The sequence below is a fragment of the Drosophila innubila genome, chromosome X (genome assembly GCF_004354385.1).
Source record: "Drosophila innubila isolate TH190305 chromosome X, UK_Dinn_1.0, whole genome shotgun sequence".
In the NCBI taxonomy this organism is placed as follows: domain Eukaryota; kingdom Metazoa; phylum Arthropoda; class Insecta; order Diptera; family Drosophilidae; genus Drosophila; species Drosophila innubila.
Genome location: NC_047626.1, coordinates 20,486,874 through 20,512,290, shown reverse-complemented (window position 1 = coordinate 20,512,290; position 25,417 = coordinate 20,486,874). Strand labels below are relative to the sequence as shown.

The window sequence follows — 25,417 nt, the reverse complement described above, 5'->3', positions numbered from 1 at the left end:
TTTTGTGACGAACAAAATTCAGTTTAATCTAAAAATTTTAAATAAAAATATAAATTAATAAAAAAAAAAAAAAAGGCGAAAATTGGCATTGTGCACTGTGAGTAAAATGGGTGAGCTTCTTTGTACATAAAAATTACTTTTTGCGCAGTGCCGAATGCCAATTTTCGCTTTTTTTGATTAATTTGGGGCTAGAAATTGCTTTCGTCACTAGACTTTTACCTCGTGTAGAGTTTTTTTTGTGGGATATTGTTGAAGTAGTAGTTCTGTGTTATTAATTAAAACCTGTTACATATGCAAACAAATAATATATTAATTACTACATATAATATGTAATAACAAAAAGTATTCATTATAATAATGTGAGCTTAACACGCACGAACATTAATTTTATGCGCGAACACGCGCTCATCGCTAATCGCCTGCTGATGTTGGCGCTGCCGCTGTTGACGCTGACGCTGACGCGGCCGCTGCTGCTGCTGCTGCTGGTGACGTGTGCTGCGGCTACTTCGACATCGAAGTGTGTACATATATGTATGTACAAACATACATATTTACTCGTACATACATACATTGTCGTCGTCGTTGTAGTCGCGTCGTGGCCGCTTAGTCAGTCAGCGGCGTCAGTATTGCTTTTCAGTTTAGCTACGTAAAGCGGCGTCAGAGGCAGCAGCGAGCAGCGAGCGGCAGCCCCCAAAGCAGCAACAAGCAGCACAATTCTCAGTTCGTCGTCGGTCGCGTCGTTGTCGCGTCATCGAGTGCGCCGGCAGCAGTATCAATTCTAACAACACCCACAACAACAACAACAGCAGCAACAACAACAGCAACAGCAACTATAAAAACAACAAAAGGTGACGAGTGCGGCCCATTAAAGTTTAAGCACAATAAGAAGAAGAAGAAGCGCGTACAATTTTGAGCGCCAAAAAAATATAACAGTATTGTACAGCAGCAACAACAACAAGTACACTTATTCTAATGCCTCTATTTACTATATGCACAATTGTGAGTGTGTGAGTGTGTGCTATTTTATATATACACATATACATATAAATAAACATTTATATATACAATATATGTACATACAATACATATATTTATTTATTCGCACGCTGTTAGCATTAAAAATTTTTTGGTGTTAAACAATTTAATTCATCTCATTAATTCGTTTTACAAGAGTGTGATTAACCTGAGCACAACTTGCAATGATAGATAGATGCAAGAGAAAGATAGCGAGAGCATAACGGTATTTAAATATTGAGTATACGTAAAAACTATGTAGGTATTTATGTATGTATGTATAAAACTTAAATATGTACATACATACTTGTGTTTTTATGCGGCTATTTGGTATATTTGGTATATTACAACACAAGTAATAATTATATCGGCTCTCTTGCGCTTATTCGCTCTCTATTATTTCTCTCTGCCTGTCAGTGTAAGAGCGTTAAACTGTTTACAAGAACAACAACAAGCACAGTACACTGTATACGTATTAATATAAATACAGACGTATGTATATGTTCGAGGCATGTACATATATATATGTACATATGTATATTACATTCATATAATGTATTGTAATCAAATACAAATCGGCAAAACAACAAAAATCTTGACGTAATCGCAACGCAACGCAAAGAAAACGAAAAGAGAAGAAGCAAAACAAAAAGAAACGAAACGAAAAGAAAAGACAACGCAAAGCGCTCAAAAGCAAAAGCAACAACAACGATAACAATAACAACAAGTGCAACAACAAAAGCTGTTTGTTTTCTTTCACGCTTACTTTTTTTTTTTGTCTTTTTTTGTTGTTATTTATTTATGTACATATGTACATACATATATTGTTGTTAAAACATCTCATTAAGAGGCTTGCAAAAATTACAAATTTTTAGCAGTTACGCAAAATTTGTTTTTGCTTCCTTCGTGGCGGATTTCATTGTCATTAGTCAGCGCAGCAGCAACAGCAGCAACAATAACAACCAAAACAACAACATCAGCGCCAAACAGTGGGTAAGATACATATGTATGTTTAGAGGCGGGTGAAGGAGTGGCTTGACCACTAGTCAGGGGTGTGTACTTAATGACTCCTATCGAGGCGTTAACTGATTTTTAATGCCTACAACAATTGCAACAAAAAGCAATAAGAACGATATTATAGAGTCACCGACTTTAAGATACCCGTTACTCTATTTAAATATTTAAAAGTCTTCATATATTAAGACATGCTTTAAAAACTTAAAATTACCGTTGTGCTTAACCGATCTTGATGCGATTAGGACGACTGATCATTATAATGGCGAATATTTTTCACTCGTCAGAATTCTATCTTAAAAACTTATGGTGTGAAAGATTTTTCATACAGACGAATATGACTTATCAGGAAGATATAAGCTTTATAAAATGTAATACGAGTATACAAACTTTTAATCGCGTTTTATATCGCAATTTAAGACCGACAAATAAGAACCGAGTTGTCGATATAGCAAAAAATAATACATAAAGTTACAAAAAGTTTGATAAAAAAAAGAAACAATTTTAATGTGAAAAAGCAATTGGCATATTTAGATGCATTTTTACATCGCTACTTTATAGAATTTAATATACACTTTTCTGCTACAAGTAACGGGTATAAATACTTAAAAAGAGCGAGAGACAGAGAAAAAACCTTTGTATAATTAAATTCACAATGGGTGACAGCTTCATAGAAACTAATTAATTTATCACGCTTCAAATAGTTCAAGCTTAAACTTAGTTATCAAGTGAAGCGTATTTGCTCCCTGCAGTCAACAGAGAGGTATCAACGCTATTGATTGGGTCTTATTGATTGGCATTAGAAATTTATTGAAAGTTGACAGAATTTCGAACGTCAGATAACATGTATAATAACATAATTTGTAAACAAAAATCAAAATACAGTACATTTTCCATGAATACTATATGAATATACTGCATAGCGACTGTATCGTATTAAACTTTGATTTGGGGTTGAATTTCATAAGGAATTTCCCTGGGGAAACGCAAAGTATGCATTAAACTCAAATTGTGATACTCGTACCATAAAGTGTATGTCTTGTTTACTGTGATGCACTATCACAACAAGGAGTTTCCTCAAAAGTTTCGCAGTTATAATTGCATTTATAACTAGTTTTGTTTTATACAGGATTCATTTATGGCACATACTACGCATTAGTCATACATATTGAAGGCCAATTTAAGTATGCACAACTATCTACACGTGCAAAGCTAATACCTTATCGATACAAACTGATATGACGAGGTGTACAAAATTCCGCGAATTCCCAAAGTTTTTGTTGGAAGCTTACAATTGACGTAAATTTTGTAACTTGAGAGAAACGAGAGATTGAAGGGATTATAGTTTTCCAATGAAACGGAAAACCTGTTCAAAATCAAGGAGTATGCTGAGAAATATTTGCTGGGATTAACATATAAATAGTAATGTTTTCATACGAATAGCTTAAATTCTATATTCTATATTAATTTAATTAAAATTCTTTTTCTGGGAATTCCTTAACTACTATATTTTTAGTAAAAACTGTTACTTGTCTAACTGTATGTACTAATGTACATATATTTCAACCTGAAGCTGCAACATGTCAACACTGAGCTGCGTAGTTGAACTGCTTTTTTATGCCATGCATTTCCACCAACTAAATCCAATGCTGATAACAAGCCTCCCAAACTGATAACAGCAACACACAAACGCACACGCAGACATGTACATATGTATTCGTATGGATATGTATGCATGTTGTGTTTAGATTCGTGACATGAAGACGCTTAACGGTTGTAGACACATACATATGTATGTATGTATTATCAAATTACCGCTAGCTGATAATCCGCAATAAGGTTGACAACATGGAAAAGAGGCTCAATGTGTGGTATGTAAATACATAAACAGTCAAAGGCATTCGGCGGCTGTGTGCAACACGATCCAAGTCCAATTGCCACAGGGTATAAAAATAAAACAATGTTAGCTGCCAAACTGTGCGAACTTTGACAGCAGCACCTGTAGCGTCTAACTCCCACACACACTACATGCATATTCACCACACGCACTCTCTTCGCCGTTCCCATTTATTATCACCAAGTTTATAAGACAGTTTAACCCGATTTAACGGAAATAGATTTGACTTATACGCGTTTACTGCTGACATCTGTTTATGTTCTTATTGAGTTCTCATTCACTATATGACTGTAACATATATTGCATAGGTATTATTAGAGAATATCAGGGGTGCCACAGAAAACGAAACCAACCGAAAATCTTCCAAATCTCCATACATTTTTGGGAGATTTTTGGTTTCTGTGGCACCCCTGTATATGTTGTATTAGGGAATCAACTGATTTTGTATTAATTTATTTTTTATTTTTACATAATTACATATTTATAATATGAATCTACAATAAACTTTAGTTGAGTTGTATTGTAATAACAATTGTATCATTATTATTCTCATTATTTTTAAATATTTGGGCGTACGATGTTGTGAGTGTTTTTTTATTTTTTGATGTCATGAAAGTTATAATTTGAGATGAAGAAGAGTATAAGTTTAGTTTTTATAATATTGGATGTGCTATATAGTGTATAGCGTGTTTCTGTTGTAAGAGTGTTTTTATTTTAATATTTTGTGATGTAATGGAAGTAATAATTTGGGATTTTAAAATATATTTAAAAGCATTTAAAGCAATTTAAAGCGACTTAAAAAACTTTGCTTAATCACTTCTTGCGTTAAATCGCATTAAAAGAATGCAGTCTAACTCGATTTATTTTAAGCCGAGTTAAGCTGCCGTATAAACTTGCTATCTACAAACAGTTGCTGAATTTCTATTGTTGTTGCGCATTCATTAAGTTTTAATTAATAAAGACAAATAGAGAAGCAAATACACAAGCATATCTATGTGGATACATACATATGTATGAGCATACACATGCATACATACATACATAAGTACTTAAAATGCAATGCATGAGAGATGGTTTAAAAATAAATATTGCTGACGTCAGATTTTGCGTGCACGAGAAGAAGAAAGCAAAGCCCAAAGACCAAAAGCGAAAATCGAAAAGCGAAATGCAAAATGTGAATAACGAAATGCGACTGATTGGAATTGATTAAAGTGCAGCAGGCAAGCAAATGTTGCTGCGGCTTTGCTTGTTGCAGCTTTATTGCTAATGTCAAAAATCAAAAGCAGCAGCAACAGAAACAATAATATTAATAATAATAATAATACTCGTAGCAACATGAACGACATCGTTTTATGTGGCGCGTGTTTGGTGACGATGATGTCAATGACGTTGCCAGATTCATATTTATGCTTTCAGCTTTTCGACTTTGCGCCTTTGTGTTCGTCTTCGCCTTCGTCATTCACGCTAGTGTTGTTCAGGTTCTCGGTGTCAATTACCTTTTTGAATGCACACCACAAGTATTTTAGAGTTGCGCTTTAAACACAGTTGATAAGCACAACCCGACACAGCACACAAAACAAAGCGCGACATTGCGGGGGTGTTGCCATAACTGTAACGAGGTGGCAAGGGTGTGCAGGGTGCACGATGGACAACGGAGCAAACTTCACTTGCTTGTGGTGACATTTTACATTTTTCATTTTACAGTATTTAGAGATGGTTGCGTGACTTAATCACAGTGTGCAGACGATAGAGAGGTCAACAAATTAATTTTACTGACTCAATCACTGTATGTTTGTATGTATGTATGTCTATGTGTAAACCACATACAGAGCCGCTATTAAACAATTATCAAGTTTATACGGCGGCTTAAGACGCTTCACTACTTGCTTTTTAAAACCGCCGTTCTTTTTTGAAATCAGTTTAAATTGTAAGTGACTGCTATAGGCACTTTTAAAAATGTTTAAGTTAAATTGATTATGGTTAAATCAGGTTTAGCTGCCTTATAAACTTTATTAACGAGGATGTATGAGGTAGAAATACCAAGGTACACTGATTCACGCCAGATAACTCGAGGCGAGAGGTGAGCGCGTGACGCACGCAAGTTGTATACAAAATTTCCTTGATTTTTTCACACTTCAAGTGTATCCTGCAAAACTCCTACGTATAGTATGTACATACGTATGTACACTGTACATTTTACAGTGGCTTACAGCTTATTTCAACCAGCATCATCAGATATTTCATCAGGCATAACAACCAAACTAAAAGAGTTATCAAAATGTTTTTAATGCAGGTTGGTAGCCCAATTTTTGAACTTATTACATACAATTTCATTTATTATTTAAGTATTTCTTTAGTATTTTTTTTTTTCAAAATTAAACACAACTAATTAAAGATCCTTTAGTTTGCAAAATAATGGTTAGTTTTAAGACCCCGCACTTAAAAAAAAAGAAGTATTTTCTATGCTTAAGTCATTATATTAGCAATACGTTTTAAAACATAATTAAATAGTTTTATTGGTAAATGATAAGAAAAAAGTGTATGAAACTAAAATTATAAGAAATGGTTTTTTGCTGCGCTTATCTTCTGCACAACAACAAATTTTACTTTACTGTAAAAACATGACCTACAATAGCCGTTAAAATTAAACAAGAACTGAGAGTACGACTGAATAAATGCTGACTGTGTGGTGTGTGTGATAAAAAGATAAGCAGTCAGCTTCTTACGCTGTGCATGTGCGTGTCACGCGCTCATCTTTAACAAAAACAACAATAATTTTGGAGTGAATCAGCGTACCTCTCTCTTTCATTCGAACCGTCGTGTCGTTAAATTTGCCGTCATTTTAACAGCGCCGTCACTGTGCTTAATGTTTTATGCTGTCTGTCTCTGCAGCGTGTGCAGTGACAGTGCTCAACATTATCTGCAGCAACAAACAATTTAATAGCAACAGCAACAACGCAATTTTAATCAGCTGCGAAAAAAAAGACCGTTTCCTTGAAGCGCGACTTTACAATCTGACGGCAAGCGAAGGACAACTGCAACAATAACAATAACAATAGAATATTGCAACGTTTTGACGTATTTTAATTGCCAATCATTGACATTGTTCGCTTTGTATTTGCAATTCGTTGTAGCGCTCACACATGCATAAACTATAAATACCCTGCGGTTCGGCTGGTGTTGAGGCATCACCCAGTGCTAGCCCCGTGGTGCGTCACTAGTAGCTAACTAAGTCGTTAGGTTCAAGTAATGCAGAGGTGCTAGGAAAATTCTACTCCCGTGATGCATCACTGGTAGTTAGCTAATAGCCTATTTTCACGACAGCACATTTGGCACATTCGACGCCATTTTCATCATTCAGCCCGAGCGTGGACTTCATTTCAGTACAAATTCCGAATGAACATTTTGGCTCATTCATAATGAATGTTAAGATTTTTGCCATTCGCCCCGGCGAATTTCAGTAGTTTTTTATCGAACGCCTGAGTTTTATCGATAAATTCAAGAAAAAAAGCAATTATCACTTTAACCAGCTGTTTTCTTCAATAAAAACGGTAGGCATTAAATTTGCGCCAATTATAATATCAAAATAAATATAGAAATGTAGTTATTTTTAGCTTTTTATAATTTGTGCACAAAAACCGAACAGCTGATTTTCTTTGGGTGAATGTCAAATGTCTTAACAGTTTCACATTTGGTCGTGGAAAGCCAAAAATGAGCCACATTCAAATGTGTGCAAATGTGGCAAATGTGAATGGTCGTGGAAATAGCCTACCAGTCGTTAGCTTCAAGTAATGCAGAGGGCGCTAGGCAAATAACGAAAAACAGTGCAAGCAAAAGATACGCAAAGAAAACGAACAAAAACGAAGAGAGATTTCTCTGCTGTGTCCGCTTGTTTTTGCACGTTTTATTTGGCGCATTTTATCTTAGTTTTATCAAGTCATAATTCAATGATGGTCAGTGGCGCAGTGGTTAGAGTCGCCGCTTCAGTCTTCAGTAAAATGGGAGTTCGAATACCGACACGGGCAGAATTGAAATTTTAATTCAGAAAAAAAATCATAAATATAATATATATTAAAGTAAAAAACAAGAAAATATAGTAAATTAAAAATCTACTTATTTTTTTTTATTTATTTGCAATAGTTACTTTGTTTTAGCGAAATACCCATCTACAACGTCCTAACGATTGTTCGTCCCACTTGGTACTCGGAAAGTTACTAGCTAAAGGTATCGGTACGTTTTGCTGAAATGTAGTGAACCAATTCGTCAGAAAATTTATATGAAAGTGGTCCATGTGCTACTATGTACTACCACCAATTCCCTAGGTTTTCTCCGGTCATCCGAACCACAGGGTATTGTATGTGTACATATGTATGTTTGCGCGTATGACTGTGTATGTTAAATTTTTGAGCAAAATGTCGTTTTTGAATGCAAACCCCATTTACATATGTTTGTATATATCTCGCATAGACTTCACGGCTGAAGATCGGTGACATAAGTTTTTAAGTAAAAGGAGTCTGTGAACTTAAAGATGGGCGATATTTACATCACTGATATTTGGCACAAGTATTTTAAACCATTTGTTACTGAAGGGACAAAGTTTTATTCATAAGTTACAGTGAAAAAAAATAGAGAAATTAATTTTAAAGGCCCGTATCGAGTAGACCAGAAAACGTTCTGGTAGGTCTAGACTCCATATAAAAAAACGGGCCGTAAAGAGAAGAAGAATTTGACAACTATTCCATAAAAAACTTTTCGCCGGCGGAAATTTCTGGTCTACTCGATTCCGGCCTTTAGCCTTTTCATTTTCTGTGAACATTCGTATGACGCTGTGACGCACAATTTATGTGCTGCGTCTGTCACAAATTGTCACAGAATATGAGACGCAATGTGAAACATGTCTAACCAGGTTTTCATGGATATTTTAGATTAATTGTCACGGATATTTTTTAGTTTCGCTTTAATTGCCTTATTTGGAGTAAATTGATTGCTTATACATTATTTATATTAATTAAATTTAAAGAATCATAAAATTCATTCAGTCTCATAGTTTACCTGTATCCATGAATTAGTTTCCCGTGGTGACGTCACGCTCTCATTTCTCTAGCCTCAGCTGATAAAACAAAATAAATTTGTAGGTGTGTGCATGTGAGGATGTGTGTGTGTCTATATATATATGTAGACATATGTACATTGTGATTTTTTCAAGGAGTTTTTCTGCCTTGATTTCGCCAAATTTTGTTTATGATATTGCCTAGTGGCCTTTTGCCTTGCATGCAAAAAATGACAACATAAAGAGCAAGAACAGTAAAAGCAGCAGCAAAAAAATACAACAAATGAAAGCATGCACTGAGTCAGTTAGTCAGTCAGAGGGAGACAGTCTCCGTCTGCCTCTTTCTCTGACTCTCACAGACAGCTGGGCGGTTTGTGGAGCTAGTGAATGGAGCGAGAATCACAAACAGAAGATACCAAGTTTATACAACAGCTTGAGTCGCTTTAAATGAAATCGAGTTAAGGTACACCGCATATATAAACCCTTTAAGAATGTGTTGTATATCAAACTGATTTTAACTAAATCATGATTAGCTGCCGTATAAACTTGATATATGTCACCGTGGGATATGCCCAAGTGTGCGTGCTTTGGAGCAATTAGTGGGCGTCAGTTGGTCGTCAGAAACTAATTCTAAATTGAATGCGCTTCGGATTTTTCATAAAAGTTAGTCAAGTGTTGCCCTTTTTTAGGGGATGCCTGGTTCCTCTTCTGCTTTTGGCTTTACTTTCATTTTCTATCAGTTTGTGATCGTCAGCACATTGAATCGCCATTGATGAATAAGCAATAGCAGTTAAAACAACTTTCCAATAACTATTTTAGTAATGACACAAATTACCAATTTACTGGCAGCTGTTACAGCTGACTATTTGATTCAACTTATTATTGTTGATGACCAATTGGTGTTCAAAATCAAATTATCGACCGCCAGAATTATATTTCGCTGCAGCCCTGGTGTCAGCAGTGTCGCACGAACAAACAGCTGTTGCTAGTGCTGCCAGCTTTGTGCAATGTCCGCGCGCGCTTTTCCACTGCTATCATTTAGGTAATAAAGTATTAATTATTATTATAATCAACTTATAAAATATTCATGACATCCGTTCAATTTGTCTTTTGTGTAACTCGATGTATTTTATTTGAATAATTGGGGAGAATTTCGTTTGTGTTAAATAAATGAAAACTATCTGGCAGCGCTCAAGTGTAAAACGAGTCGTCGCTGCGTGCGCACACATATGTGTGTTTTGAGTGCGTGTTCTCGGTGGGTGTATGTGTGTGTGTGCCTCTGTGTGTGTTTGCGCCAGTACTAAAGGCAGTGAAGCAGCGCGAGCGAGCGAGTGAGCAATACAAAATAAATTTTGCGCAAAAAAGGGCCAAGAAACTGATCAATAAAATCGAGTTAAAAATTAAATGTGAGCTGAAACGCATGTGTGCAAGTGAAGCAATAAACAAATTGTGTCCTTGCATTCTAACATCAACCAGGGCAGCTGACAAACAAAACGGCATAATATGAGAAAATGAGAAAAGAACGTAAGCAACGATAACAGCAGAAAATTTTTGTGTGCTGTTGTGCGCGCGTGCTGCCAACTGCGTGAAAAGTGTTTTGCCATCGTTCTCGCCAGCCTGCCACCCAAATAAAACACCCACAACAAGAATTGCCGTTGCTCGTACAGAATATTTAGGAGCTTAAATCGCGGTCAAAAGCAATGTGCCAGCAGCAATCAGCTACGTAGAATCGTGAAACAAGCGACTCTGCTGCGCTCGGCTCTAGTGTGTGGCGTGCGTACAGTTGAATTTTTCAACAAGTTGCCAGCACAGCGCGCAACGCGACACAAACACACATACAAACGCGCACGCACACACACACACACTCACTCACTCGCACACACACTTACTAGCGCGCGCAGAGAGAGGAAGAGAAATAGCAAGAGCAAAAACAAAAGCAACAGCGACAACAACAACGAGAGGAGCAGCAACGTTTTTAGTGATGTCATCAGAAAGTAAGTTTGAATTTTTTTTTTTGTGTTTGCCTATAACACAACGTCGTCATGACGTCATTTCATAAAAATACACACAACAGATGAGACGGTATGGTCATTGCTGTTGTTGCTGCTGCTGTTGTTGTTGTTGTGTTGTCGTTGTCGTCGTCATTTTTGTAGCAAGCAAACAAAACAAACCAAACCAAACAACAGTTGAAGCTAGTTGAGGCAACACCACCAAACAGCAGTGACAGTGACATGTGTGTGCGTGCGTGTGTGTGTGTGTTTGCATTTGTTATTGTTGCTGCAATGTACAATGTACAATTAACAATTAGCAATTAGCAATATCAAACAATATTGTAACCAAAATCCAATGAAACCAATTTTGTGCACATTTCTCTCTCTATCTCTTTTCATTTATCTGACTGTCTGCCTGCTCGCTTGCTCTCTTTGCTGTTTGCAGTCATCGTCCAGCAACAACATTCAACTTCAAACTGGCAAAATTGAAACGGAAAAGACGCCAAACTGAAGCACTTATCGGAGAGCGTAACGGTGCTGCTGAATATCGCTAAAATGGACAGCATCGTCGAGGAGAACGGCAACTCGGCCTCCAACGATGTCAGCGTTGATGTCGCCGCAGCGGCAGCAGCAGCAGCCGTCGCCGCAGCAGCCGCAGCGGCAGCAACAGGCGGCCAACAACAACAACAACAGCAGCAGCAGCAACAACAACAACAACAACAGCAGCAGCAGCAACAACAGCAATCACAGAACCAGCAAAGTACAACGGCGACGGCCAACACAAACAATGCCAGCGGTGCGGCATCCGTGCTGACCACAACCAATTGCAATATACAACAATATCCCCTACAGGCGCTAACACAACACGGCCTACAGGTAAGTTTACCCTCCCTCTCTCTCCCCCGCCCCCTCTCTTTCTCTCTTACGATCTCTCCCCTTTTCTCCATTCTCACTAGAATACAAACTCAACTTTTATCCTTATTGTCAGATTTATTATAAGATTTGATAAACATACTCTTAGACTCCTTCTGCAAATTATTCAATTATAAATAACTATTGATTATATTTAGAATTAAGAGCATATTTGGCATAACCTTAACAAAGTATAAGTTTATCAAATCTTAGAAAAATTTAGAGTGAGATTGATTGAATCGGGCTTTGGCTTTCAAATCGAAATTGAAATTTATACAAAAATATGATCATTTTAATTTTTGCCATTTTATTAAAAAAAAAAACTTGAAAACATTTCAATTTCATTTTGTTAAATAACGGTTTGTTTTTTGAAACCAGAATCAATCAATAAATATGTACTTATTGACAAATTCTTTATAGTCAATTTCAAACTTCCTTATAGAATTAATATTAATGCCATCTGTATCTTTAGAGATTTACATGTCACAATGTTGGTCAATTAGGCTTCTTAACTTTATTATTATTATAATTATATTTTTTTGTATATTGCTTTCAAATTATCACGAAAATTAAGTTAAGTAATATATTAATAATTTTAATTTAATGTATGTAATTTTTTTATAATATACTGTGCTGTAATTGATTTAGTGTAGTTACAAGAATAGCATGTAAAAATTAAATCATTTTCCAGTACAAAATATGATTAGGCCTGTTTCGGTTTGTACTTTTTATTTTATAGCATTTAATAAATGTAAATCTTAACGTTGAATTTAGGTTTATAATTGAAAAGATATAGTATTTCACTTAATCGGACTTAAATTCCACAACTCGAATTGAATTCAATCAGCAACCTTGCACCAAAATTAAATTCAAGCAGGTTAAAGATATTCACTTCCGAAAGTTATAAACAAGAATAAAATATATTTTATACTGGATAATGATTAGGGTTTGTCCTTCTACAAAATAGATGCATATTCTTTGCCTTTGCCTTGAAGGAACTTCAAATTATCAGATTGTGACTAACTATATTTTGTATTTGACAGGTACAATCCGTGATACAGGCGGCCAATCACTCGGGTGTCATACAAACTGCCGCGGGAACACAACAACAACAGCACCAGCAACAACAACAACAACAGCAGGCGCTGGCCGCCGCATCAGCGATGCACAAAGGAGGCGGAAATGTGGTCTATGTGACAAAGCCGGCAAATACAACGGTCATTCATACGGCCACGGGCAATGCAGTGCAAGTGCGTAACAAAGTGCGTAGCATTCAGCGAAATCACAATCACATTCCATGCATTTAATGTTAAATAAAATATACATTTACATATGTATACATACAGATATTTGATAATGCACTTAAATATTTCAGATCCCTCCAAGTTTTCAATGTAAGATCAAACCCGAACCGAATACACAGCATCCGGAGGATAGCGATGAGAGTTTATCGGACGATGATTCGCAACATCATCGCAGTAATCTGACACGAAGGCCATCGTACAATAAGATATTCACCGAAATCAGTGGACCCGATATAAGCGGTAATTTTTGTAATTATTCTTTCTTTCTTTCTTTCTGTTTTTTTTTTTATCGTTTTCTGTTTAACCAACGCTGAACGCCTAACTGCTTTCCCCTTCCCCTATCTCTGTCTCCCTATCTCTGCGTTTCTATCAAATCTTCTCTCGCTCTTTGTATCAATCTGTCCAAGGCACCAGCTGATAGTTAAATTCCCATTTAAGAATAGATTAATGAACAGGATATAAAATAAGGAATTTTTTAAATCAAAAAATCTATGACACGGAATATACATACAAGAGAAAGATAATTTTAAAATGATTTATTTTTAAAATTTTCATAAATACATTTTTAGTACGAAATTTAAATGATTACATGTGATTTTTATAAAATTAATTCACATTAATCATTATCATTAATAAAGATCATGATGTAGGCATTTTTATTTAATTTTTATACATTAACTGATAATGATAAAGTTCTTTGTTAAAGATTTAAAATAATTTCCGAACAACAGTAATTATTTCCAGTTAATAGAAATAGTATTTGACAGTATTTGATTTTAAGAGTTTACAGAAAAATACTGTTAAAAATTAAAATGAAATAATTAAATCAAAAAATGTATATTTGTGAGTAATATTTCCTATAAAAACAGGAAGCTGAGTCAGTCGCATAATGAAATCAACTGTTATAACCAAATCATCTTGTTGAAAACACAATTTGCAAAGTTCAATTAAAATACAGTTAATGAAGACAGTGTTTTGACAAAACCAAAAATTAACATATGTTTTCCTTGCAAAAAATATATATTTTTATGGATATTTATTTTTAAGAATTTTTAAGAAACCAAACATGTGAATTTTTTATTTTATCAAAACATTTTCTTAGATAACTGTATGTACCCTTTTTATATAATCGAACGATATTCTGATGAATTAAAACTTCAACTGTTCAATTGTACACATGTTTGATATTAACTATTTTCATTAGGAATAGTCCCTAGGCAGAGTTTAGCATTTATATGCATTTATATATTCCGAAATTTCCCGACAGTTTGCCTACAAATTGTACATACACATACATATGTACATTCATAAGCCTGTTTGTAATAGCATGATCATTGTCATTGTCATTAAGGCTGGATTGATCAATTGATAAGTATGATCAATAAGTGGACTTACATCTGTCATTTACCGTGCCTAACAAAGATGCAGTTGTGGTAGTTGTTGTTCTGTTCTGTAAACTTTATTAACTTTTCATTACATACACACACATACACATAAAAACACTTGTGCCGTTGTAAAGCAGCTGTTTTAAACCGTTAGCTGTATTTAATTCTCTCCCTGTATTTTTCTTTATATATCTCTCTTTCTATCGCTATCTTTATTCCTCATATACACTTGTCATTATTAGTTGTTGTTGTTGTTGTTGCCGAACGAAAAGTCGAAGCAAAAGTAATGTTTAAAAATGCATAAAGAGTAAACGGAAAATGTCACTGCGGAAAGTCCAAGTAGAACTTTTATTGATACATATATAATAGTATTTACAATAGCAATAAACAATCAAGGCTCTCATACACACACATGCATAAACATACAGTTTGTCAGAAAAGTGTTTTCACAAAATGAAAATGTACATATTTGTTTTTTTTTTTTATGTATTCAATAAGTAGTTAAATTCCAACAAGAATAATAAAAAATGTATGGAGATTTGAAAGATTTTCGATTAGTGTCGCTTTCTGTGGCACCCCCTTATATATATAAAACTCTTTGTCCTGACTAACTCACTGACTGACTGACTGATCACTGCACAGCCCAAACCATAAGAGCTAGGAGACTGAAATTTTCACACAACATAGCTGACACAATAAGTAATAAAATACAAAGAACAAAAAATAGAATATTTGTCAGAGTAAATTTGTAACGTTTTGATTTAGTGAAAGCACTTTCTAACTATACATACACGTATTAACACAACAAATGTAATGTTGTGCATAATTGTTGTTTTTGTTAACGCGCGTCTTCCTATTGGCTTCACTGTTGTTGCTGTTGCTGTTGCTGTTGTTGTTGTTGTTGCCGCTACACACAACCCTTTTCCGCCCCCTTCATCCCACATTCATACACATGCATACATACGTTCATATGTAATTATAACAAACGTCGCTCCGTCGCCGTCGCCGTTGCAGTTGCTCCAACTAACAAAAATCGACTTTCACTCTCTCTCTCTCGCTCGCTCGTTCGCCTGTTCGCCCGTTCGTTTGATCGTTCGCTCACTCGCACTCACAAGACACTCACAAAATGAACAAAATACAAAAAAGTCGAACAAAAAAATATGTTTTCTTATAATTTTTATTGTTGTTTTTTTTTTTCGTTTTCTTTTTGACTGCCGCGAATATGCTACCAAATAAAATGCAAAAATGCAACAACAACAACTACTACTACAACAACAACAACAACCACCCCAACCAACTCCCCCCACCCCAATTAAAACAAAATTCACTTAAAAAAAAAAAACAAAATGTAAAAAATAAAACTGCAGCGGGCGCAGCACTGCAAATGTCCGACGGCATCGTTCTCAGCTCGCAGCCTGGTAGCGGGACGGGGGGCGGCGGCGGCGGCGGCGTCGGCGTCGGCGGCAACACATCGAGCAGTCCACTGCTGCATATGACGCCAGAGTCGGCGTTCTATTTATCCAATCGGATACCATACAATACCAGTAAATGCAGCAACAGCAACAAGCACAACAACAACAACAAGAATAAGACAAGAAAACAATTATCAAACTAATTTGCTCCTTTTTTTTTTTCGCTCTGTTTCGTCTCTCATTCGTATAGATAACAGCGGCATTGCGGAGGATCAGACACGAAAGCGAGAGATTCGGCTGCAAAAGAATCGAGAGGCGGCGCGCGAATGTCGGCGCAAAAAGAAGGAGTACATCAAGTGCCTGGAGAATCGTGTGGCGGTGCTAGAGAACCAAAACAAAGCGCTCATCGAGGAGCTCAAGTCGCTGAAAGAGCTCTACTGTCAGACCAAGAACGATTGAACGTGGCGCCGATGCTGGGATGGGCAGCGGCGCTTGGTTCTGGCAGCGGCAGCGACAGCGACAGCGACAACAGCAGCGATGACGACGGCAACGGCAACGGCAACAGCAACGTCAGCGTCAGCGTCGGCAACAGCAACATTGGCATTGGCAGCGGCAGCAGCTTTAAGTCTACAAAGGCGGACTGGCAGCGACGACGATGCTCAGGACGATGACAAGTACAAGGACAATGACAGAGACGAAGACGAAGAAAACGACAACGACAAAGATAAAGACAATGACAACGACAATGACAACGACGGTGACGACGGCAGCCAGCCGCATATCATGTTCTACATACATATACAAATGCTATATATGTAGCATAATTTATCTATATATGTTCATGTTGTTGTTGTTGCCATTACACACATACAAATACAGACACCCCTTCCCTCCCCCAATCCCTGTGCTGCTGACTTGTTGTTGGTCAAATGCTGGCAACAACAACAAGCAACAGCAGCCAACGGACACAGACACACACATACACACACACACACAAACACAATGTAATTATGTTTATAATTTACTCGTAAATGTGTAATATTATTTTAAAGCTTATGTTTATGCTTTAGTTATTATTGCTAATTAAATTATACAACACAGTACTTTTTACTGTTGATTAATTATTATATATTATTATTATTTTTTAAAACTTGCTACAGTCGTATCTTTTTTTTTTTTTTTTTTTTTATTATGCGCTACTTTGTTATACGATAAGCTGAAATCTGGAATTTAAAACAAAACAAAAACAAACTAAAAAAAAAAATTACCTTACAGAAACAAAACGTGTTTAGTTAAATTTGAAAGCGGCGCTTAGGAAAATTCTCTCACCAGCCTCCACAAAAAAATAAAAACAAAAAAAAAAAGCGAAGAACGAAAAACAAAGAACATGCATAATTATGAATTAAAATGAAGTTTTGTAACTTGTAGAAAGAAAGAGAAACGTGCAAAACATGAAACGAATTGAGTAAGAGAGATATATGTATATGTATGTATAGTATATTTGATGTATGTATGTATACATTATTGTATATGTATGTTTTTAATGCAATTATTTAATTTTTTGTTACATAATTTTAAATATGGCCGTTTCTTTCAAACACACACACACATCCTTCCCTCGTATATTCACCCCCCTCTCGACACCTTAGCATAGAGTACACAATTTATTTTCTCAAAAACAATTTATAAATGAATGTACATATGTATATATACATATATCTATCTACATATGTATATATATGTATGCATGTAGCTAGCGAATATTTGTACACTATTTGTATTTTAACTGATTTTGCGTTACAGCTAAAAAATGCAAGCAAAATGAAATTGAAAATGAAAAAATTAAAATTTAATAGCTGCAAATGTTTTGCATTTTTTGTCCGCTTCGCAAAGGCAAAAATAAAATAAAAGGAAGACAACAAAATTAAAAAAAAAATCATCGAAAGTATCGTCATATTTTGTAATTGTAAAAAGAAATGCAAATGAAGCGACTAAAAAAAAAAAAACGAAAAAATACATATAAAGCAAAAACTCTCGTTATCTCTTGTGATCAACTCAGTTGTTGTTATAAATGAAAAATGATTAAAAGAAAAGAAAGAAAAAATGTAAAACAAAATCGTAAACAAACATGGTAAAGAAGAATATGCAAAAAATCAAATAGGAACTTTTTTTTACATAAACAAAAACCATACAGAAGTGCAACAGAAACGGAAACAGAAAAAAAGGATGAGGAAACAATGTCAAAAACCACAGTTTAAATCAATGCATATACATAAATATATATATATACATATGTATATAGTATATATAGTCGAAACAAACAAACCACATATATATGTACATATGTGTATATATATATATAAATATATCTATCTATTTTTGATGTCAAAATCAAATCAAAGCGATAAAATTTCTGAATAACGTACATATATAAAACAAAAAATAAATTGATTAAAAAAGAAAATTAAAAAAAAACAGATTGCAAACTTTTTAGCAGTTCAGAAACGCGGTATAAATACAAAAGCAAAAGTTGCAGAAAAAAACAAATATTTTTATTGTCATTGCATAATTTTTAAGGTAGTAATTTTAATATTTAAAACATAAGCAACAAAACAAACAAGTAAATAAAAAACTGACGGCCGAAAACAAAATTGCAAAAAGAAAAGTAAAAAAAAAAATTACAAATTAAAAAAAAAAACAACAAAGCAGTAGAAATTACAATATTGTTATAAATATTTGTCTCAATGAGAAAACAGAAACAAAACAACAACCACAAAAAATCTACATGAAGAAAAAAACAATAAAAAAAAATCAAAAAATTAATTTGCAAATTACTTTTAAATACGTTATTCTCTTAGCCGGCTTTTCTGTGATAGATTTAAGGAAAAAGAATTTTTTTGGTTCTTTAATATCAATTTTGACAGAAATTTTTGATTTCCGGGCCTTATAGCTCAAAAACAGGGAATAATACCAGATTCTTTTTCAAGAACCGAAACCAGATCCAGGCTAAAACATATGTAGGTACGTTGTAGAGCGAGGAAAAGAGCTTAAAATGTTTTTCTCGAAAGATAGCTGTGATCCATCCGTCCATAGTTTTTCACTCTTCATAGTCTAGTTAAATTTTGTCTGAAATCTAATATATTTTTGGATTTCGTCAAAATATCGTTCAGTAATTTCCATTTTATCTGAATAAATTGTTATTTATGAGTAGTGAATGCTTAGTAGTTGTGCATCCCATTGTACTACCTGTACAATAGAAGGATTTGTGTTTTTTATTGTTAAAAATTGCAAGTTTTTATAGATTTGTTAAGTACATTTGCAAAGTACATAAAATACATAGTATGTTTATTTATTGTATAAATAAAAGTCAATTAAAAAGATACAAATACAGTTAATACAGAGATTCACAGTGGTTAATCAGTTCGGATGCTTTGGGCCGCCTCCAAGTGTTCACATGGCAGATGTGAGGTGTGAAGGGAGGGACTCGTATTTAAGTAGGGTATTGAATGTTCGTTGTATGCATCTATTATTAGTGTTGAATAGTGTTACAATAATCACATGGAGCACGGTTGGATTGGGCCCAAGGTCCAGTCTCTCTTAGGCAGTCTTTGGATGATGATGATGATGTTGATGATGCAGTTGAAAGTCATTCCGTTTAGGATATGAACAAATAGAGCATGAACATGCCGATGCCAATGTAGTGGCTGAGGTATCCAGCTGCTGCCCAATGGAACATGAAGGGCATCTCGTGGTCCGTCTCCACGGTGAGCGTCTCGTTCAGCAGCACAATGCCCAAATAGGCCAGATGGAATATGGCCAGCAGCGTAAAAGCCACATTGGTGAACGCCACCAGCCAGGAGCTGAAACATCTCCAGCCACGCTGTCGTGGACAGTGTGTGTAGCGACACCGTTCGGCACCTGGACAAGGATTGGCGGCGACGCAGGCATTGGAGAGCGTGGCCAGATGTCGACGCAGCATGGTCTCGCCCTCGGCAAAGGTGGCCAGTGACAGGAGCACCAGATAGATGCGCAAATCCATGCCATGCAGCAGCGACGACACTATGTATGTGCAGAACACGGCCACGATGGTGTTGTGCCTGGAACGCTGCTTGGATGCGGCATAAACATAACGCTTGAGCCACTCGTGCATCGGGACATTCCAGCAGCGCACCAAGGCGCTGAGGGAATGCGGCCATTCGATGTGCCAAGGACGCGACACGAGATCACCCAGCAGCTGGGAGCTGGCGTGCTGTGTGGAGTCCAGTCGTTGTCCGGCGGCTGCCAACAACGCTTGGCTGAGAAAGCTGACAAAGTAATGACTGCTACGGACACTCAATGCGCCCGTGTACATGAGCAGCCAGTGGGAGACGCCACCACGCCGAGTTGCCTCCACCTCATCCTGGTCCTGTAGATGCAGTTCACCCAAGGCGGGCGCTATGCAATTGGAGACACTCAAGGCGAGCAGGCAGAGCAAAACATTGCACAGCATCTGTAGGAGACTGCGTCGCCAGTGCGGCTTGTGGCATAGCGAGTCCAAGTAGCGGGAGTAGCTCAGCCATGGACCGAGCACACAGCTAGCCGGATTGTAAATGTAGCCCAGATAGGCTAGAATGCTTGGCATGCGCAACTCCGACGATCCCGGCGTACCTGTTGCCGTCATATCGAATGCCAGCGAGATGACCTTCATGTTGCTGACCATCTGCAGTCCACGGAGTTGGGGCCAATCCTCGCGCTGTTGCCAAATGGCCAGCTCATAGATGAACTGGCTGCCGATGCAGAGCACAGCAATGGTCACAGCTCCACGCTGACCTTTACCCAGACCCGGACTTAGACGTACCAGCTGCAGCAGCAGATAGCTAATCCCGCTGAGCAGCAGGAGGAGCAAGATGCGCTCACCCAGCGTCGCATAGAGCATACCCAGACCACATAGCGCATTGATGAGATGCAGTGGAGACAGCACACGACGTTGTTGTTGTCGTGTTGTCGCATAGAGAGCGGTCAACAGTCGAGAGAGCAAGCAACCAGCCAGGAGCGGCAACAAGTAGCTCAGCACTTGACCAAGCGAGGGCAGAATACAGTTGGCATAACTGTCACCCAAGCGATCCATTAAGCTGTTATCATTCTCATAAGCATTGCCATTGTGGTAGTAGCGATGATCCGGCGAAGATTCGTGGTCTGGATAAATGTCCTCGCTGCCGCCATCGTCATCTATGTAATCCGGCTCGTCGTAATACTGATAGTCCATCGAATCACACTTGTCAACTGCCAGCTGGACACCACGCCACGTATTTGATTACTGCGATTCTTTTCAGTTCCGCTTTCGGTTTAAATGTAATTGCATCTTTTCGCTCTACAATTTCAATTGCAGCCAAACTTTTTGCAGTGTTGCCAGCTTTGTAGAGGAATAAACAGCTGGCAGCCCTGAACACAAAAATGGTGTGGCAACCTTAAATCCCAGACAAAAAATATCGATAAAAGTGCGATTTAGTATCTTAAATTCAAAATCTATCGTTTTATGTATTTTTCTTAATATTGAAGCTAGAATTTTGAACCTTTTTGCAGAATTCTTGTTACAATTTTCTCATTTTTTTATTATATCTGTTTTTTTCACCGAACAGTGCAAATAAAATATTACTGAACATGATCCCAGTGGATGGATGGCAGTTTCAGGAATCCCCTTACTATTCATCAGCTGTTTGACTTTACTTTTTTTTGCATAGAGCAACATGTTTGGATTTCTGCATTAACTCAAATTCTGCAACTAAATTTTATTCATTTTATTTATTTAAACACAATTAATTATTTTAATGCTTCCACACATGTTTGTGAATCTGTCTAATAACCGTGGTACTTTACTTTAATTATCATCCGTTATTTGCGGTTTCGACCTGCATAAGTTGAAATTTAAGAACGTTTTTTTTCAGTCTCATGTATACCCTGTATTTTAGTGCTTATTTATAAAGTAGGCAGATAAAGAATATATTTGCAGTTAAAGTGTGCATTTATAAAGTTATTTAAGAAAGTTTTTTTTTCCTCTTTAAAAATGTATATATTTTATTATTCTTGTCTATGGTTCTTAGAAGAAAAATAAATTTTATCATGTCTTACTATTTTTAAATATAATAATAAAAACCAAATAGCTTTTACGAATTATAGGATAATAAATTAGTTATATTTTGGTATAAATGCATTTTATTACATTAGTTACAACTCAGAATTGTCGAAATTTAACACAAAAATTTATTGACTATCGAGCAAAATGTACAACGAACATATGTACATATTCACATTTGAGTCTTCAATAATATTTCCCAAATTTTTTAAATTATAATCAATAATAATTTATATATAATTTATATAATAAACTTGTTCAACATTTAAGATAGGTTGCTTTAATAAATGTGATTACCGCAACCTACTTGTAGTATCAATACTCTCGTTTACAGATACTACTTTAAAAAAGGTGTAGAGTATCACTATCTTGTTAAATACACTGTAAAGATTAAATTATATTGCTTATCCATGCGATTAATTAAGGGGCTCGTTTTTCATATCGCACAGTTTAAACTCGTATAAAAGTTAAATAGAACAACTAGCGAAAGGAAAACTGCTGTTAATTAGTGCTATATCAGTTTCTAGTTTCGCATATCTGTACAAATATGTATGTTTGTGGGCCATTGTCGGTAGAATTGGTACTAGCTATAAAGATACGATCCAATAGAGTGATAAGTATAGGAGAATGCTACAAAGTATAGATATAAACTTTCAGTTTTTTTCTTCTGTTTGTGATATGAATGCGAAGTATGTACTATATAGAGAGTGAGAGACACAGAGGGGCTTCAATACTCGTATTTTCGTGAATCGGGAACGATTTTCCCACTGTGAGATGTGAGGGCATTTTTGTTGATGATTTTAAATATATTTATGTAACATATATGTATGAGAGGGAGTGCGTATTTATTTTAGCACTTGAGCTTTGTGAAGTTTGTTGAACTTTGCCACCCATCTGGCCATTTTGTTGCATTGCAATTGCGTGAGTCGAGTACTGAACGAATTAGCAATTAACTCAAGTAAGAAAGAAAACGAAATCAGAGGAAGAAGCGACAGCGACAGAGCAACAATTAAAAATCGAAATATGTAGTATGTATCTGAATGAAATGACAGCATTGCTGGATTGTTCTGTGAGGTTCGAGGCTTATCACTCTCACACACACACACATACATATAGACGAAATTGTTGTTGTTGCTGCCTTATGGTCTGTGTGCTGACCTTGAAAACTGATAAAAAAGCAACACACGATCCGACACAATCATGCAATACAAACAAGTCCCAAAAAAGTGTGCCGCTCAAGAAAACAAACTCCACACACAAACATATAACACATACATATGTATGCATGTATAGTGTGTAGATACAAATGTATCTATGAGTTTGTATTTGTATGAATAAACTCGTTTTTTAAATGCGTCGTGCGTTTTTTTTTTTTTTATTTTATGTTTTTTCTATACCAAATATAGATTAGAAAATATGTAGAAAATCTTAGCTTAGGCGTAGAAAAGTAACCAAAAAAATTAACGTTTTACAAATGTAATATAAATTATTTATAATTTTGTGGCACATGAAACAAATTGCAAAGCAAGTGATAAAAGAGTCTTAAAGAATCTTTTCACTACAAAAAAAAATTCACATTTTTCTGCGTTTTAACGCATTTTTTGCTTATAATATTGTCATAAAAAAAGTATTTTCAATTGTAGAAAAAATGTTTAAAATGCAGCAAAAAAATTACTTTTGAGCTTGTAATGAAGAGAATCTTATAAAACATTTACTTTAATGTAATTAGACGTAACTATAAATTGCACTCATCGCTTATCCACTTGAGATTGGAACAAATGTTTCAGTGCTTGGCTTTTGAGAGATGCTTCTGTGCGTGTGTGGGTGTGTATGAATGGTGTGGAATGGATTGCTTCAAGGTGAAAAAGAGTGCAGTTGCTGAAAGTCGCGTCTAATCCTTACTGATGTCCTTGCCAGCCGCCTTGCAGTGCACACAGTAGCGATAGGACACAGGCTCCGGTGGTTTATTGACGCCATTGCTGTTGTTGTTGTTGTTGTTATTATTGTTGTTGTTGTTGCTGTTGCTGCTGCTGCCAAATGGTGACGGTTTCGTATCCACTGGACTAATTGGAAAGTGCTGCCAATGGGGGCAGGGCATCTGCTTGGGCGGATGAATGGGGAACGGCATTCTGCACTTGCGAAAATATGTTGCTGATAGTGGTGATGTTGCTGCTGCAACAGACGCTCCGCTCCGCTTGCTCCGACTTGCTCGAAAACCCGCAGGCAACTGTGCGGCTTGCTAGAATCGACGCCGTTCACGTCAATGACCAAAACAAAAACACAAAGAGCAAACGCAAAGTGAACGCAACGAGCGTATACTCTACCTGATTCATTGTTTAGGGAAAACAAGGAGAAAGCATGCAACTTATTTCAATGGAATTGAGAACAAATTTACAAAAATATTATTAATTATGCAATTGTTTTGTGGAAATGAATTTATATTTATATATTTATAGTTTGTAAAATAAATATTATGAAATAACAATTATTTGCTGATTTTTATAAAAAAGTTGAAAAATAACTATTAACTTCAATATTTATTTTAAAAATTGAAAATAATTATTATATTAAAATATTTAAATTAAAAATTAAAAATTAAAAATAGTTATTAATTTCAATTTTTGTTATAAAAATCAAAAATAAAAATTATTTGACAATTTCTATTATAAAAATTGATAGATAAAAATTGAATACAAATTTAATGTAAATATCCTTTGAGCCAAGTGGTGTATTTCCAAAATCTACAAATATATATAATGTGTGACTCAATACTTTTCATATGATACATGACACGAACTTAAAAGAAGTATATTAAGGATGTTTAACATATTGATATTTACACTGGATTTCTATTCTTCAATTATTATAATAGAAATTGACAAATAATTTTTAATTTTGATTTTTATAAGAAATATTGAAATTAATAATTATTTTTAATTTTTATCAAAAAAATTGAAATTAATTATTATTTTTAATTTTTTATAATAAAAATATAATATAATATTTATTGTTTAAATTATTTTATAAAAATTTTTAAATTCATAACTTTAATTTGCAGTCCCTGTTTGTTTTCGTAGAAAGTAGAATATTATAAATTTGTTTTTGATTGCACAATTACATTAAATTGTAAATAAATTTTGTATATTAATAGTTTATTATTTCGATTGTTTTTCTTTTTTCTCAATTTTTGAAGGCTGCAAAATTATTTAATTATTAAATTTGTACAAAATCTAATCGATAATAGTTTTATTATTACTTTTCTACTGTTTCACTTGATCAAAATTTTTCACATAAATTTTTTTATGAAACCATCGTTGTAACTCAAA

General features: G+C 35.4%; 3 protein-coding genes across 10 annotated transcripts; 1 reads left to right on the top strand and 2 right to left on the bottom strand.

The window, feature by feature from the left end:
- The first annotated feature begins 699 nt into the window (after window positions 1-699).
- LOC117785901 (cyclic AMP response element-binding protein B) lies at window positions 700-16,659 on the top strand. 8 transcript variants are annotated; one of them, XM_034624177.1, is made up of 6 exons: window positions 700-848; window positions 11,412-11,842; window positions 12,922-13,140; window positions 13,254-13,422; window positions 15,935-16,111; window positions 16,230-16,659. In XM_034624177.1, exons 2-6 carry the CDS (start codon window positions 11,522-11,524, stop codon window positions 16,436-16,438), a joined length of 1,095 nt encoding a protein of 364 aa, XP_034480068.1. In that variant the 5' UTR covers window positions 700-848; window positions 11,412-11,521; the 3' UTR covers window positions 16,439-16,659. The 8 variants fall into 8 exon arrangements, with proteins under 8 accessions (XP_034480068.1, XP_034480086.1, XP_034480102.1 ...); XM_034624195.1 differs by lacking the exon at window positions 700-848 and adding an exon at window positions 1,764-2,007; XM_034624211.1 differs by lacking the exon at window positions 700-848 and adding an exon at window positions 10,196-10,969 and having other exon boundaries at window positions 12,922-13,128.
- Window positions 16,660-19,197: 2,538 nt separating this feature from the next.
- On the bottom strand, window positions 19,198-21,357 carry LOC117785882 (protein-serine O-palmitoleoyltransferase porcupine). Its single transcript, XM_034624146.1, has one exon. The coding sequence runs from the start codon at window positions 21,222-21,224 to the stop codon at window positions 19,635-19,637; it is 1,590 nt and encodes a 529-aa protein (XP_034480037.1). The 5' UTR covers window positions 21,225-21,357; the 3' UTR covers window positions 19,198-19,634.
- A 2,109-nt stretch (window positions 21,358-23,466) lies between these two features.
- LOC117785946 (putative uncharacterized protein DDB_G0288973) lies at window positions 23,467-24,302 on the bottom strand. The gene has a single exon (XM_034624240.1). The coding sequence runs from the start codon at window positions 24,217-24,219 to the stop codon at window positions 23,983-23,985; it is 237 nt and encodes a 78-aa protein (XP_034480131.1). The 5' UTR covers window positions 24,220-24,302; the 3' UTR covers window positions 23,467-23,982.
- Window positions 24,303-25,417: the final 1,115 nt, after the last annotated feature.